Here is a 17,715-nt window from a genome sequence, read left to right on the forward strand (position 1 = left end):
CTCGTCTCCCTCATCTCCATTGCATTCCTATAAGATCATGATTTGGGATGTTTGGAGTCACTGCAGAGCCTTCCTCTTAGTTTGGGAGCTCGGCCTCCCCCATCCTCCTATGCAGCAGGGAAGCAATTAATCACACTTGTCCCATCATCCATGACTTGGGGATTTTACTAATGTGTGTACAGAGCTGTGGCATAGGTTGGCGCTACTGACATAATGGGTAATGCCATGAATAGATGATTTAATCCCCCCCCCCTCTCCTCTGCTGCTGCTTCCTTGGGGTATTGTTAACACCTTAGTAACCAATTGGAGGGGCCTGCGGTGCATTGCAGCGTGGCAGTCGAGGGGTTAAGTATCTGAGGGTACAATTGGGCGGAAATCTTTTTTTTTTTTTTTTTTTTTCCTTTTCTTCCCCTCTGCGGAGATCAGTAGCCTGTATTTCACCGGAGAGGAGGACGGGGCTGCTGTATGGGATGGAGGGCGCAGGTGTAGCGGGGGATGCAGAGCACCAGTAGGAGCCGGTAGCGCAGCCCTGGCGCTCGCATTTGGATTGGAGACTGCGAAAAATAGAAAAAAAAAAAAATCTGCGGAAGGCGAAGCTGCTTCACTGTGGAGGAGAACGATGTGCAGCGCCCTGAATATTCATCATCTGCTGGATGGAGGACGCTCGCTGCCAGCTGTGCCAGGTCACTGCCGCCTGCTCTGCACCTGTAAGTAGATGGCACCATCCACCAAGGTGGGAATCCTGCCTGTGCCCCCGTCCTACCGGAGAGCTCACCCAGCACGGGAGGACCCGCTGCCAGGGCAGGGACGGAGGCTGTGGGATTTGTTGGCGCACGGTGGCATTAACCCCCTTCTGTCCGCAGCGGCGTTGTCACTATGCATTGTCCTGATATTGTAGAGACGGCCCTGGTGGGACTGTGGAGAGGAGTCATGTCAGGCGATGGTGTCTGTGTCCCTGGTACTGGGAGGAAGGTAATTGCAATAGCCTGTCTGTGGGGAGAAGTTCCTGTACTGGTGCATGTGCCCGTATACAGCGCGGGGCGATGTCTGATCACCAGTATTGGTGCACGGTGCAAGTATACACTGCATTGAAAAATATAGGCTTTTCTATGGTGTGAAGAAATACAAATAATGCGTGTAAACATACGTGCATGAGTGTATAATATATTCATATACATGTTTACACACTGTACATATCTACATATACTGTGGGGCATATGGATGCTTTACACTTACATATTCTGGTGTCAGTATCTCCTGTATGGGGAAAATGGAATGTATATAGATGGGGGTGAAGATTTATGGGAAATGTATGTGTGTGTGTATATTGCTCAGTTTGTGTAAGGAAGATGTATACAAAGAGATACATTATATTTAAAAATGTATACATATAAATGTATATAGAAGTGGTCATAGATGATTAGGTGCCGATAGCATTTGTTTGAACGTATGTTTGTGTATATAACACGTGTGTGTGTGTGTCTCTAGGTGTAGATGTATATGTGGTGTGTGTGTGTGTGTGTGTGTGTGTGTGTGTGTACATATATAATATATACACACCCCATCTTTATACATGAATTTGATATATATGTGATATTTGCGGTGTGTATGACTGTGATTGCAGTGATATACATACACACACACACACACACACCACACTATGCAATCCTAGTCATATATATATATATATATATATATATATATATATATACACACACACCCCACTTTGCAATCCTAGTCATATACATGTACACCACACACCTCATGTATGTAGATGATATACATGTGGACCGTATAAATATCTTTCTCATGTGTATGTATGATTGCAGTGTACACTTATGTCTGGTTTGTATACTTGTGGTGTACATGTATGTCTGGTGTATATTACAAATATACATACCAGAGACCAGATATATACAGGTATATCACAAATATACATACCAGGCATATACATGTATACCGCAAATTTACACATGTATGTCTGGTGTTTGTGTGTGTATTTCTGGTTTATTGTTGGGTGTGTATATTTGCAGTACATATGTACTTGTTCAGTGTATGTTTGCGGTATACATGTACCTGTCCGGTGTGTATATGATATATGTAATTGTACTATTTGCAGGAGTATCTCTGAAGTATTATGGCAGCATTTGTGGTATACATGTCTAGTGTATGTATTTTGCGGCATACATGTCTAGTGTGTGTGTATTTGCGGTGTACATGTATGTGGTGTGTGTGTGTGTGTGTGTGTGTGTGTGTGTGTGTGTTTGTGGTTTACATGTGTATTAAAAAAAAAAAAAAAAAAAGTGAGCCGGAGTATGAGTTGGTGTACATGCAGCTTGTAAGCTCATGTTCACACTGGCTATAAGACATACATGTATATGTCTGGTGTGTGTATTTGCAGTATATATCCAGGGTGTATATTTGCGATGTGCCTGTCTGGTGGGTATATATTTGCGGTGTACATGTACATGTCTGGTGGGTATATATTTGCGGTGTACATGTACATGTCTGGTGGGTGTATATTGCGGCGTACGTGTACCTGTCTGGTGGGTGTATATTTGCGGCGTACATATACTTGTCTGGTGGGTGTATATTTGCGGCGTACATGTACTTGTCTGGTGGGTGTATATATGCGGCGTACATGTCTGGCGGGTGTATATATGCGGCGTACATGTCTGGTGGGTGTATATATGCGGCGTACATGTCTGGTGGGTGTATATTTGCGGCGTACGTGTACCTGTCTGGTGGGTGTATATTTGCGGCGTACGTGTACATGTCTGGTGGGGGTATATTTGCGGCGTACGTGTACCTATCTGGTGGGGGTATATTTGCGGCGTACGTGTACCTGTCTGGTGGGTGTATATATTTGCGGCGTACGTGTACCTGTCTGGTGGGTGTATATTTGCGGCGTACGTGTACATGTCTGGTGGGTGTATATTTGCGGCGTATGTGTACCTGTCTGGTGGGTGTATATTTGCGGCGTACGTGTACATGTCTGGTGGGGGTATATTTGCGGCGTACGTGTACCTGTCTGGTGGGTGTATATTTGCGGCGTACGTGTACATGTCTGGTGGGTGTATATTTGCGGCGTATGTGTACCTGTCTGGTGGGTGTATATTTGCGGCGTACGTGTACATGTCTGGTGGGGGTATATTTGCGGCGTACGTGTACATGTCTGGTGGGTGTATATTTGCGGCGTACGTGTCTGGTGGGTGTATATTTGCGGCGTACGTGTACATGTCTGGTGGGTGTATATTTGCGGCGTACGTGTACATGTCTGGTGGGGGTATATTTGCGGCGTACGTGTACATGTCTGGTGGGGGTATATTTGCGGCGTACGTGTACATGTCTGGTGGGTGTATATTTGCGGCGTACGTGTCTGGTGGGTGTATATTTGCGGCGTACGTGTACATGTCTGGTGGGTGTATATTTGCGGCGTACGTGTACATGTCTGGTGGGGGTATATTTGCGGCGTACGTGTACATGTCTGGTGGGTGTATATTTGCGGCGTACGTGTCTGGTGGGTGTATATTTGCGGCGTACGTGTACATGTCTGGTGGGTGTATATTTGCGGCGTACGTGTACATGTCTGGTGGGTGTATGATATATAATTTGTAGTATTTTCCGGAGCATCTCTGCGTATTCTCGCCGTCGCTGGTTGGGGCGTCTCGCCTTCTCCCGGTTTTATGACCCTGCGGAGTATGTTCTAGTAACGCTATCACAATGCAGTCCTGCTCATTGCCAAGATTTAGGAAATATATTTTGCCCTTGTTTTCCAGAACAAACATTCATTGTGTTATATAGTCATGAGACGGCTCCAGACTCCTTCCCGGACTCCTTGGGGGTAATAATCTGGACGCCGCGGCTGCAGAGCAGATGCCTGTGTGTACTGTGTATAGGGAGATTGTGACCTGTTCAGTCACTTGTAATATACAGGACTGTAGCCGCCCCCTCTCCCCGTATAATGCAATCTGTTCCATTATCTCCTGCGCTGTGGAGTATATAGCGTCTCCTGCGCTGTGGAGTATATAGCGTCTCCTGCGCCGTGGGGTATATAGCGTCTCCTGCGCCGTGGAGTATATAGCGTCTCCTGCGCCGTGGGGTATATAGCGTCTCCTGCGCCGTGGGGTATATAGCGTCTCCTGCGCCGTGGGGTATATAGCGTCTCCTGCGCCGTGGGGTATATAGCGTCTCCTGCGCCGTGGGGTATATAGCGTCTCCTGCGCCGTGGAGTATATAGCGTCTCCTGCGCCGTGTAGTGTATAGCGTCTCCTGCGCCGTGGAGTGTATAGCGTCTCCTGCGCCGTGGAGTATATAGCGTCTCCTGCGCCGTGGAGTATATAGCGTCTCCTGCGCCGTGGAGTATATAGCGTCTCCCGCGCCGTGGAGTATATAGCGTCTCCCGCGCCGTGGAGTATATAGCGTCTCCCGCGCCGTGGAGTATATAGCGTCTCCCGCGCCGTGGAGTATATAGCGTCTCCCGCGCCGTGGAGTATATGGCGTCTCCCGCGCCGTGGGGTATATGGCGTCTCCCGCGCCGTGGGGTATATGGCGTCTCCCGCGCTGTGGGGTATATGGCGTCTCCCGCGCTGTGGGGTATATGGCGTCTCCCGCGCTGTGGGGTATATGGCGTCTCCCGCGCTGTGGGGTATATGGCGTCTCCCGCGCTGTGGGGTATATGGCGTCTCCCGCGCTGTGGGGTATATGGCGTCTCCCGCGCTGTGGGGTATATGGCGTCTCCCGCGCTGTGGGGTATATGGCGTCTCCCGCGCTGTGGGGTATATGGCGTCTCCCGCGCTGTGGGGTATATGGCGTCTCCCGCGCTGTGGGGTATATGGCGTCTCCCGCGCTGTGGGGTATATGGCGTCTCCCGCGCTGTGGGGTATATGGCGTCTCCCGCGCTGTGGGGTATATGGCGTCTCCCGCGCTGTGGGGTATATGGCGTCTCCCGCGCTGTGGGGTATATGGCGTCTCCCGCGCTGTGGGGTATATGGCGTCTCCCGCGCTGTGGGGTATATGGCGTCTCCCGCGCTGTGGGGTATATGGCGTCTCCCGCGCTGTGGGGTATATGGCGTCTCCCGCGCTGTGGGGTATATGGCGTCTCCCGCGCTGTGGGGTATATGGCGTCTCCCGCGCTGTGGGGTATATGGCGTCTCCCGCGCTGTGGGGTATATGGCGTCTCCCGCGCTGTGGGGTATATGGCGTCTCCCGCGCTGTGGGGTATATGGCGTCTCCCGCGCTGTGGGGTATATGGCGTCTCCCGCGCTGTGGGGTATATGGCGTCTCCCGCGCTGTGGGGTATATGGCGTCTCCCGCGCTGTGGGGTATATGGCGTCTCCCGCGCTGTGGGGTATATGGCGTCTCCCGCGCTGTGGGGTATATGGCGTCTCCCGCGCTGTGGGGTATATGGCGTCTCCCGCGCTGTGGGGTATATGGCGTCTCCCGCGCTGTGGGGTATATGGCGTCTCCCGCGCTGTGGGGTATATGGCGTCTCCCGCGCTGTGGGGTATATGGCGTCTCCCGCGCTGTGGGGTATATGGCGTCTCCCGCGCTGTGGGGTATATGGCGTCTCCCGCGCTGTGGGGTATATGGCGTCTCCCGCGCTGTGGGGTATATGGCGTCTCCCGCGCTGTGGGGTATATGGCGTCTCCCGCGCTGTGGGGTATATGGCGTCTCCCGCGCTGTGGGGTATATGGCGTCTCCCGCGCTGTGGGGTATATGGCGTCTCCCGCGCTGTGGGGTATATGGCGTCTCCCGCGCTGTGGGGTATATGGCGTCTCCCGCGCTGTGGGGTATATGGCGTCTCCCGCGCTGTGGGGTATATGGCGTCTCCCGCGCTGTGGGGTATATGGCGTCTCCCGCGCTGTGGGGTATATGGCGTCTCCCGCGCTGTGGGGTATATGGCGTCTCCCGCGCTGTGGGGTATATGGCGTCTCCCGCGCTGTGGGGTATATGGCGTCTCCCGCGCTGTGGGGTATATGGCGTCTCCCGCGCTGTGGGGTATATGGCGTCTCCCGCGCTGTGGGGTATATGGCGTCTCCCGCGCTGTGGGGTATATGGCGTCTCCCGCGCTGTGGGGTATATGGCGTCTCCCGCGCTGTGGGGTATATGGCGTCTCCCGCGCTGTGGGGTATATGGCGTCTCCCGCGCTGTGGGGTATATGGCGTCTCCCGCGCTGTGGAGTATATAGCGCCTCCTGCGCTGTGGAATACAGTATATAGCGTCTCCCGCGCTGTGGAGTATATAGCGCCTCCCGCGCTGTGGAGTATATAGCGCCTCCCGCGCCGTGGAGTATATAGCGTCTCCCGCACTGTGGGGTATATAGCGCCTTCCGCGCTGTGGGGTATATAGCGCCTCCCGCGCTGTGGGGTATATAGCGCCTCCCGCGCCGTGGAGTATATAGCGCCTCCCGCGCCGTGGAGTATATAGCGCCTCCCGCGCCGTGGAGTATATAGCGTCTCCCGCGCCGTGGAGTATATAGCGCCTCCCGCGCCGTGGAGTATATAGCGCCTCCCGCACCGTGGGGTATATAGCGCCTCCCGCTCTGTGGGGTATATAGCGCCTTCCGCTCTGTGGGGTATATAGCGCCTTCCGCGCTGTGGGGTATATAGCGCCTCCCGCTCTGTGGGGTATATAGCGCCTTCCGCGCTGTGGGGTATATAGCGCCTCCCGCTCTGTGGGGTATATAGCGCCTCCCGCGCTGTGGGGTATATAGCGCCTCCCGCGCTGTGGAATACAGTATATAGCGTCTCCCGCGCTGTGGAATACAGTATATAGCGTCTCCCGCGCTGTGGAATACAGTATATAGCGTCTCCCGCGCTGTGGAGTATATAGCGTCACATTGCAGCGAGGCCAGGAGATGATCGCTTCATCTAAAGTGCAGTTCATATGGAAAGTTGCAGAGCGGCCCCTTCCCCCTCCTCATGAATCCCCCCCAGTGCTGATATTTCCACATGTCCCCAGCAAATGGTTCCACAACCTCCTACTTTAAACTGTTGCAGCTGCTGGGGCTTCCGACCCCGCTGCCCTTTAACCTGTGCGTTTGGAGGTGGGGGGAGGAGCGGATTTAGAGGGGATCTCTGGCCTCTTTTACCAAATATTATTTAAAGAGATATAACCTATTAACTTGTTAAAGGGGTAGTCACATTATTAGTTCATTTCTATGGCTGTCATGTCTGTGGGCATGCTGCTTGTGCTCCGGATACTTGGTATGGCTACCTGACTAGGTGGTATTGAGCCTAGGTGTGGAACGTACTAGAACCAGGTCCTTGCAAAAACATGGCGGGCTTGGGTGCAAACCCATAAACTGGGCATTGGTTACTTGACCTGCTTGTTAAGGTCACCGTCCATGCCAGCGGGGCACTGTAAGGTCATGGCTCATGCCCTGCTCAATGACAATGCTCAGATGCCTCCCCCTGGGCACTAGAGGGTTAATGCTTGTTGTCTGGCACTCCTGAGGTCATAGCTCATACCCTGCTCACTGACAACTCTCAGTTGCCTCCCTCTGGGCACTAGAGGCTTAATGCTTGTTGTCTTATGCTTCCTGTCCAAGAAACCCAGCAGTAAGTATGGCAATTGATTATTTCGGTTTTGGTAACCCTGTAAGTAACAGTGCCAATCTGGTTAGTCGGATGCTTTTTCTCTGTCCGTTTTTTTTTTAGGTTGTACACCTGCATGGTATATGTAGGTGCCATTTGCAGAGAGATCTGTATATACAGGTGTAAATCTATATAGTTTTTAGTATATCTGGCTTTGAAATTACTTGTTGCACCCCTAATAGGACTCTTTGAGCTGCTGCAAAACTAAGCTCCTAGCATCCCCTGACCGAGGGTGTAGGGGTAGGATATGTCATCTGTAGATCTTATGGTCCTGGTACTGTAGCTTTGTATTAGGTCTGCACTTAAAGCATGCAAGGAGCTGTAGCTTTGTATTAGGGATGTACTTACAAAACTACAGCTCTCTGCATGCTTTAAGTACATCCCTAATGCAAAACTACAGCTCTCTGCATGCTTTATTAGGGTTGTACTTAAAGCACGCAATGAGTTGTAATTTTGTATTAGGATTGCACTTAAAGCATGCAACGAGCTGTAGTTTTGTATTAGGGATGTTCTTAAAGCATGCAAGGAGCTGTAGCTTTGTATTAGGGTTGCACTGAAAGCATGCAAGGAGCTGTAGCTTTGTATTAGGGTTGCACTGAAAGCATGCAAGGAGCTGTAGCTTTGTATTAGGGTTGCACTGAAAGCATGCAAGGAGCTCTAGCTTTGTATTAGGGTTGCACTGAAAGCATGCAAGGAGCTGTAGCTTTGTATTAAGGTACCGTCACACATAACGAGATCGCAGCTAAGTCACGGTTTCCGTGACGCAGTAGCGATCCCGTTAGCAATCTTATGTGTGACCTCTACCAGCGATCAGGCCCCTGCTGTGAGATCTCTGGTCGTTGCAGAATGGTCCAGGCCATTTTCTTCAAAGGCGATGTCCTGCTGGGCAGGACACATCGCTGTGTTTGACACTGTGTGACTGGGTCACAGTGACTGCTGAGATCGTTATACAGGTCGCTACTGCGACCTGTATTGTTCCTGCATCGCTGGTAAGATCTGACTGTGTGACATCTCACCTGCGACCTACCAGCGACTTACCTGCGATCCCTACAGGTCGCATCGTTTTCGGGATCGCTGGTAAGTCGTTGTGTGTGACTGGGCCTTTAGGCTATGTGTCCACGGTAGAATGTACCTGCGGATTTTTCTGCATGAAAATCCGCGACTTTCGCGGCAAATCCGCACCCGCGGATTTACCGTGGATTTGCCGCGGATTTTAATGCGGATTTTTTTTTTTTTCCCCCATTCTATACCCAAAATCCGCACCAAATCTGCAACAAACAATTGACATGCTGCAGATTTTTCCGGATCAAAATCCGCGGCAAATCCGCAGCGGAAAAATCCGCAGCATGGACACAGCATTTCTAAAATGCCATAGAAATGGCTGGGAAGTGCCGCTGCTGCAGATTTTCAGAAAATCCACGGTAAATCCGCGGCAAATCTGCGGCAAAATCCGCAGCGTGGGCACATAGCCTTAGGGTTGCACTTAAAGCGTGCATGGAGCTGTAGTTTTGTATTAGGGTTGCACTTAAAGCGTGCATGGAGCTGTAGCTTTGTATTAGGGTTGCACTTAAAGCGTGCATGGAGCTGTAGTTTTGTAACAACTGGAGCTGCATAGTTTAAAGGTCTCGTATAGATCCATTTCCTAATTTTTAAAAGTATTTTTGGCTAATATCTTTGCACCCACTAGTGGGAAATTTGCATGATCATGTGTCTTGTCATAGGAATGTTGAGTGGTGAGGGGTCCTGGTTTTGCCCCCCAGCCCCGTGACCTGGATAGACTTGTTTGGGTAGATTTTGAATAAAGCAGTTTTGTTCCCTGCGGTGCTGAGAGATAAATTCCTGGGACTGGTGCTGAGAGCTGAGTGACCAGGGACGGGCTCGGTGCAGATCTGTGTGCCCGGCCACGAGTGACAAGTGGCGCTCTGCGGTGATGGACAGCGGGCCTGCCGAGAAGTGTATTGCTTTTGGAGCTGGTTTGGACTAATGTATGACAACATGGAAGCATTCAGCCGTGCCGCACAGTGGGCCGCGTCTCCACAAAGGGTGGTTTTCTGCTGTAGTCACAGGAGCAGTTTTCGAAAGAAATTCCTAATATTATTTCCTGTAAAATTCCCTTATTAACAATCCGCCAGAATCTTAAATAGATTTCTATCCCTCACTGATAAACTGCTTGTCCGTTTAATACACTAGTCTCCTGTTACAAGACTACTGCTCCCATCATCTCTGATTTTAATAATTGGCCTTTTCTCTACACCCCCCCCCATAACATCCATCACGTGCCCCCCTGAAACACCAGAGAACTTACTAATTGGCCCCTACTGACTTCTACAGAAACAATGCAATCTGGCTTACATTTGGTTAAATCCAATGATGCATTCCATTGTTTAAAACTTTGTGTTTCCTTGGCAACCAACTTCTTGATACACTTTCTCACTAATCTCTCATCAGGTCAGAGATGCTAATTTGACTTTTAGGGGAAAATAAAGAATGTTGTCAGGCCCAAGGCCTGTCCTGCGGCCATTGGCTATTTATATTGTTGATTGACAGGTCAGGAACTCCTGAAGGTGCAGGGTGCGGGGGTCATGACTTTTTTCATTAGGGCTATAATCAAAATGGTACTTGGCTGATTTGACCTGATCTCATGTGTTTATGGTTGCACCAATACTGGTCTTGGCTGCAATATTTTCAATACCTGATGTTTCCATTTTTCATGTTGCATGACCACTAGGTGGCGCTGATTTATTTAATAACAATTTATACATATATATATATATATATATATATATATATATATATATATATATATATATATATATATATATATATATATATATATATATATATAATAAATTTATATTGTGTGTGTGTGTATGTAATTTATATATATATATATATATATATATAATTACATACACGCACACACACAATATATATATATATATATATATATATATATATATATAATAATCTCAGTACAGACCAAACGTTTGGACACACCTTCTCGTTCAAAGAGTTTTCTGTATTTTCATGACTCTGAAAATTGTAGGTTCACATTGAAGGCATCAAAACTATGAATTAACACGTGTGAAAAAAGTTTGAAACTGAAAATATGTCTTATATTCTAGGTTCTTCACAGTAGCCACCTTTTGCTTTGTGTTCCAGAAATTTTTATTAAATTTTAAAGGGGAAATAATACAGGAAATAGAATGAATCATTAGCAGCCACCTTTTGCTTTGATTACTGCTTTGCACACTCTTGGCATTCTCTTGATGAGCTTCAAGAGGTGGTCACCGGAAATGGTTTTCACTTCACAGGTGTGCCCTGTCAGGTTTAATAAGTGGGATTTCTTTCCTTATAAATGGGGTTGGGATCATCAGTTGTGCAGAAGTCTGGTGGATACACAGCTGATTGTCCTACTGAATATACTGTTAGCTGTTTTTTTTTTCTTGCCATAATACAAATTCTAAGTAAAGAAAAATGAGTAGTCATCATTACTTAAAGAAATGAAGGTCAGTCAGTCAGTCCGAAAAAATTGGGAAAACTTTGAAAGTGTCCCCAAGTGCAGTGTCAAAAACCATCAAATGCTACAAAGAAACTGGCTCACATGAGGACCGCCCCAGGAAAGGAAGACCAAGAGTCATCTCTGCTGCGGAGGATAAGTTTATCCAAGTCACCAGCCTCAGAAATCGCAGGTTAACAGCAGCTCAGATTAGAGACCAGGTCACTGCCATACAGAGTTCTAGCAGCAGACATATCTCTAGAACAACTGTTAAGAGGAGACTTTGTGCAGCAGACCTTCATGGTAAAATAGGTAAAATAAAGAACACAAGGAATGGACATTAGACCAGTGGAAATCTGTGCTTTGGTCTGATGAGTCCAAATTTGAGATCTTTGGATCCAACCACCGTGTCTTTGTGCGACGCAGAAGGTGAACGGATGGACTCTACATGCCTGGTTCCCACCGTGAAGCATGGAGGAGGGGTGTGATGGTGTGGGGGTGCTTTGCTGGTGACACTGTTGGGGATTTATTCAAAATTGAAGGCATACTGAACCAGCATGGCTACCACAGCATCTTGCAGCGGCATGCTATTCCATCCGGTTTGCGTTTAGTTGGATCATCATTTATTTTTCAACAGGAAAATGACCCCAAACACCCCTCCAGACTGTGTAAGGGCTATCTGACTAAGAAGGAGAGTGATGGGGTGCTACGCCAGATGACCTGGCCTCCACAGTCACTAGACCTGAACCCAATCGAGATGGTTTGGGGTGAGCTGGACCGCAGAGTGAAGGCAAAAGGGCCAACAAGTGCTAAGCAACTCTGGGAACTTCAAGACTGTTGGAAGACAATTTCCGGTGACTACCTCTTGAAAGCGGTAATCAAAGCAAAAGGTGGCTACTTTGAAGAACCTAGAATATAAAGACATATTTTCAGTTGTTTAACACTTTTTTTTTATTAAGTATTTCATTCCACATTTGTTAATTCATAGTTTTGATGTCTTCAATGTGAATCTACAATTTTCAGAGTCATGAAAATAAAGAAAACTCTTTGAGGAGGTGTGTCTAAACTTTTGGTCTGTACTGTTTATAATGTAGGAAGCTCTTTTTTTTTGTAGGTATATTATCTTATCTCTTATGTTTGCTTGTCCTCATTATTGGTTGATGAACCTTTTATTTGTTGCCTCACTCCGCCACCATGTCTAATACATAATGATTGAATTGTTTATTACTAATAGATGGTGCAGTGACATTTTGTAAGTTGGGTTGGATAGTAATCCCATGTATGTAGTTGTTTAACACTAGAAGTCCCAGAGATTTCGAGCTCTCTGGGTTCCAAAGGTAGAAATGTTAAATGACCCGTCTCTGGGACTTCTAGTGTTAATATCAGGGAAACATTTGGAGAATCCCATTATAGTTCATTGTGTTTTGTCCACTAGGTGGCGCTATTCTATTCGTGTCTATGGAGGAAGCTTTATGTGTTTGCTATGGATAAAATCTCTGACATAGCTTTTATGTTATATTATGTTGGATTCTCCTTAGACCTAATCATCAGGTATGTCAATACCTAACCACAGCCATTCTGGATGAAAATACAAAAAATTAAAGGGGAATTTATTTGTATTTTTCTGTCTTGCTTTTCATTCTTTTGTGCAGTGCTGCTTTACTCCGCTCTGCTTTATAACTGAATGTTTGCTCCCATTAATGGTGGAAGTGACATTTTGGCGGTGACGTCTCCTTTGTATGGATTGCCTGCAGCGGCCATAGTCCTCTACGATGAGAAGGTGGAATCCATATAACTCTCCGCTCTATCCTCAGTGGGACGTGCGCTCTGCAGAGATACTTGCGCTGTAATATTAACCGTATTTATTCCCCGGCCTGGGAGGAGAGGAGGTCCCTTACCAATCACATTAAGCCCTGTTCCAGCAAGTGGCTTCTCTGTGTTTGGGCCTGCAGGGGAAATCTTATTGAATACAGTTATGAATAGTTAATATGATACACACATCATCGCTCTGCCGGGTCCGGGGTGAGAGGCTGCTTAACATCTCCGCCATCTATAGACTTAAATTGTTTTTAGCCATTATACGGAGTCTGTGCCGCAGCTGTAGATTGTGTATGTATTATCTCCAGGAGATGCGGTTACTGCATTATCCTCATATACATGAAATGCTTGGACTTCATCTTAGATTTTCTTTCTTTTATTTTATATGTATATAACTTGCTTTGTGTGTCTGTAGATATGTGCATGTTTATATGCTGGTCTGCTTTCATCTGCATCCGTGTACATATGTATCGTTTGGGCTGTCTTTGTGTGTGCCTATGTGCAAGTCTGTCTGTGTGCGTGCATGGCATTGTGTGCATGTATGCTCCCAATTTCAGTCTTTTTTTGGCATGTATTGTGATCCCTTTCTGTTTGCATGCAAGCTGTCTGCTGGCGGACGTGTGTGTATGGGTTTGTGTCTGGTATACGTGCATGGGTCTTAGACTGTCTGTTGCGCGCGCACGGGCCTGTGTCTGTCTGGTGCGCGCGCACGGGCCTGTGTCTGTCTGGTGCGCGCGCACGGGCCTGTGTCTGTCTGGTGCGCGCGCACGGGCCTGTGTCTGTCTGGTGCGCGCGCACGGGCCTGTGTCTGTCTGGTGCGCGCGCACGGGCCTGTGTCTGTGTGGTGCGCGCGCACGGGCCTGTGTCTGTCTGGCGCGCGCGCACGGGCCTGTGTCTGTCTGGCGCGCGCGCACGGGCCTGTGTCTGTCTGGCGCGCGCACGGGCCTGTGTCTGTCTGGCGCGCGCACACGGGCCTGTGTCTGTCTGGCGCACGGGCCTGTGTCTGTCTGGCGCGCGCGCACGGGCCTGTGTCTGTCTGGCGCGCACGCACGGGCCTGTGTCTGTCTGGCGCACGGGCCTGTGTCTGTCTGGCGCGCGCGCACGGGCCTGTGTCTGTCTGGCGCACGCGCACAAGCCTGTGTCTGTCTGGCGCGCGCGCACGGGCCTGTGTCTGTCTGGCGCGCGCGCACGGGCCTGTGTCTGTCTGGCGCGCATCAGGCTACCCACTTGTTTTTTATTTTTTTTCTGGACAGCTTATAAAAATCACAGGCACACTATTTTTTTTACAGACAATGGAAAACCATAATAAATCATTATAATCAGCGATCCATGTCTGCAGCCCATAGTTCTTCTATGAAGACATCATCTGCAGTCACTATAAACTTTAAAATGTTAATTATTACAGTCATAAGAATCTGAATTAGTTTTTTCGTTTTAAAAAAAAATCAGACACCTCAAACTTTTTTTTTTTTTTACAGACAGGAGAAAAAGGTGCCGTATTTCTACAGACCATGCTGGAATTTCTGGATGGCTGTAGCTCAGTTGTGCTTGCATGGGTCTGTGTATTTGTCTACTTTTCGATGCGCATGCTTGGATCTGTCAGTCTGCTGGTGTGCATGCTGGCGAGCGGACGTGGAAGTGCTGGCGGGTGGGCGTGCTGGTGCGTGGGTGTGCTGATGGGCGTGCGTGAGAGTTCTGGCAGGTGTGAATTCATGGGTGTGCTGGCAGGCATGGGTCTGTCTGTGCTGATGGGCGTGCGTGGGTGTGTGTGAGGATGTGTGTGGGCCTATCTGCCTGCTGGCGTGCATAGGTCTGTGCTGGCGTGCATAGGTCTGTGCTGGCGTGCATAGGTCTGTGCTGGCGTGCATAGGTCTGTGCTGGCGGGCATGTGTGCATGCGTCTATCTTTGTGCTGGCTGGCATTGGTCTGTATCTCTCTGCTAGCATGCTGGTGGGCGTGTGCATGGATCTGATTCTGTGCTGGTGAGCAGGTGTGCATGAGTCTGTCTGCCAGCACGCGTGTGTGCATGAGTCTGTGCCTGTGCTGACACGCGTTTGTGCATGAGCCTGTGCCGGCAAGTGTTTGTGCGTGGGTCTGTGTCTGCGCTTGCAGGCGTTTGTGCATGGGTCTGTGCCAGCGTGCGTGCATGGATCTGGGTCTCTTGGCGGGCGTGCATGGATCTGGATCTGTGTCTGTGTCGGCGTGCGTGCATGGATCTGGGTCTGTGTCGGCGTGCGTGCATGGATCTGGGTCTCTGTTGGCGTGCATGCCTGGATCTGGGTCTGTGTCGGCGTGCGTGCATGGATCTGGGTCTGTGTCGGCGTGTGTGCGTGCATGGATCTGGGTTTATGTTGGCGGGCGTGCATGCATGGATCTGGGTCTGTCGTCGGGCGTGCATGGATCTGGGTCTGTGTCGGCGGGCGTGCATGGATCTGGGTCTGTGTCGGCGGGCGTGCATGGATCTGGGTCTGTGTCGGCGTGCGTGCATGGATCTGGGTCTGTGTCGGCGTGCGTGCATGGATCTGGGTCTGTGTCGGCGTGCGTGCATGGATCTGGGTCTGTGTCGGCGGGCGTGCATGGATGGATCTGTCTCTGTGCTGGCAGGAGTGTGTATGGGCCTGTGTCTGTACCAGCAGGCGTGCGTGCATGGTTCTGTCTGCTGGCGGGCGTGCATGCATGGGTGGGTCTGTCTGTGTGCCTGATTATCATATGCCCACCCTGAAAGTTATGCATCAGTTGCAAATTTGCAAGTACCTGTGCTATTTTCCGTCTCAAATGTATAAAGTCCTGGTCTGTGCTGAGCATTATCAGATGGCTGCAGGTCTGATGCTGGTCAGCAATGTTTTGAGCCTTCTGCCCCTATGGAAGTGCTCTGTGACTTGGAATGTGCTGTTCTGGCGTCTTTTGTTCCCTCTTCACTGGGAGATGGTGGGAAACTTGGCAATTAAATAGCTTCGCTTCCCAAGTGAGGGACGGGGTTAAAGGTCGGCAGGAGAAGCCATGTGACTGTCTGTGAAACCGATCCCATGTGTGACCTGGAGGACACAACTTTTTTTGTTTGCATGAACAGAGAGGGCTGCAACCTCCAGGTTATTGACCTGTGATGTAGAAGCCCCTGTAGCCCCCTACTCTATTCCTTTGTCTTTGAAGCAAGCGGACCCCCTGCTGCTAAATAAGGGGCTATCATGTGGCCTGAGGTCTTATTAAACTATGTTTAGTGGAGTTTAATGAGTCTTCCCACCCAACTATTATGTAGTATGAAAAAAACAAAGACATTAACTCAGAAAATATCGATTAAAAAATGTATAAAAAAAAAGCACAAAACATTAGCATTCAACATTTTTAATTCCTGCAAGTTTTATTTAATAGAGGAAAAAAAAGATTTGGCCTAAAAGCTAAAAAATATAAAATTTTATATATAATATATCATTTTTTATATATATATATATATATATATAATATATTATATATAATATATATATATATATATATATATAATTTATTTATAATTTTATATATATAATTTATTTATAATTTTTATTTATATATATATATATATAATTATATATATTTATATATATTTAATATATATATATATATATATTTATAATTTTATATATAGATATATATATAATATTTATAATTTTATATATATATTTATAATTTTATATATACACATTTTTTTTATAAATTATACATATATATATATATATATATATATATAATTTATATTATCTAAAAATATATAAAATATAATATACAAAATAAAATATAAAATATTAAAATAAAAAAAATATATATATATAAAATAAATATAAAGAAAAATATAAAAAAAATAAAAATATATATATTTTTTTATATATAAATATATATATACAATATTTTTTTATATATAAAATAAAATATATATATATTTTTTTTATATCTATAAAAAGAATTTTATGCACTCCCTGCCACGTTAATGAAGATGCATGGGGCCGCCGATATGTCGATGTTGTACAGCAGGATGGCCGTGGCAATTTCCATAAGAATAAAGGTTGTCAAGTGCTCGGTAGTGCGGTATAAATTAGCCACCTAGCTGGACTTTGTGTGTGAACAGAGGCTGCATTGAGGATCAGACAACCATGAATCATGTCACACGGACTGAAGGGTTTTCAATCTGTCCATCCACCTAGGGACGAAATTCAAACTGCACAAAATCCAAAGGAGGGGCGGCTGGTACATAAATTACACTGGCGATCCCCTGTTTTAAGAACACCACCCCTCCTTCAGCCCACGTGTGGTCGCTTCCAGCATCATTCCATTTTTGAGAGCACTGAATACAAATGTGCTTGATGCATTTATGGTGACATCCCTTTAAGAAATACTATGAAGAATATTTGGTTCAGGATGTGTCTGATAACGGCCAATCAGGAGCATGATTACGTGTTTCCATCCCTGATCAGGAAATGGGAGAAGCATTCTGATTGGTTGCCATTGGTTACTGCTGTATTTTTCAGTGGTATTTATATTTCATAGCAGCGCCTCGTCTCCCTGAAGGGACGGATAATAGTCAGAGATGCATTTTTATTTCTAAAAAAACGTTTTCCCCTCTGTAAAGTTAAAGGAATGTTTTATAGCTACTATCACCAAAAATATCTTTAGTGTAAACTTGACTCATGATTAGTGATGGGCGAACCTGCAGATATCCGGGTTCGGCAGGTGCAACCAGATTTAAAGAAAAAAAAATAACCCAGAATTAGGCTATGTGCGCACGTTGCGTACAGTCACTGCAGAATTTTCTGCAGCGTTCTGAAGGCA

The 17,715-nt window shown here is 47.4% G+C and overlaps 1 protein-coding gene across 1 annotated transcript in view; it reads left to right on the forward strand.

The window, feature by feature from the left end:
* The first annotated feature begins 414 nt into the window (after positions 1–414).
* The window catches only part of PLXNA1 (plexin A1), a 376,265-nt gene continuing 358,964 nt past the window's right edge, over positions 415–17,715 (forward strand). Inside the window, 1 exon segment of the mRNA XM_075321522.1 lies at positions 415–707. Within this exon segment, the coding sequence (XP_075177637.1) occupies positions 654–707 (54 nt within the window). The 5' untranslated portion in view covers positions 415–653.

This window comes from Anomaloglossus baeobatrachus, chromosome 8 (assembly GCF_048569485.1).
Source record: "Anomaloglossus baeobatrachus isolate aAnoBae1 chromosome 8, aAnoBae1.hap1, whole genome shotgun sequence".
Taxonomy (NCBI): domain Eukaryota; kingdom Metazoa; phylum Chordata; class Amphibia; order Anura; family Aromobatidae; genus Anomaloglossus; species Anomaloglossus baeobatrachus.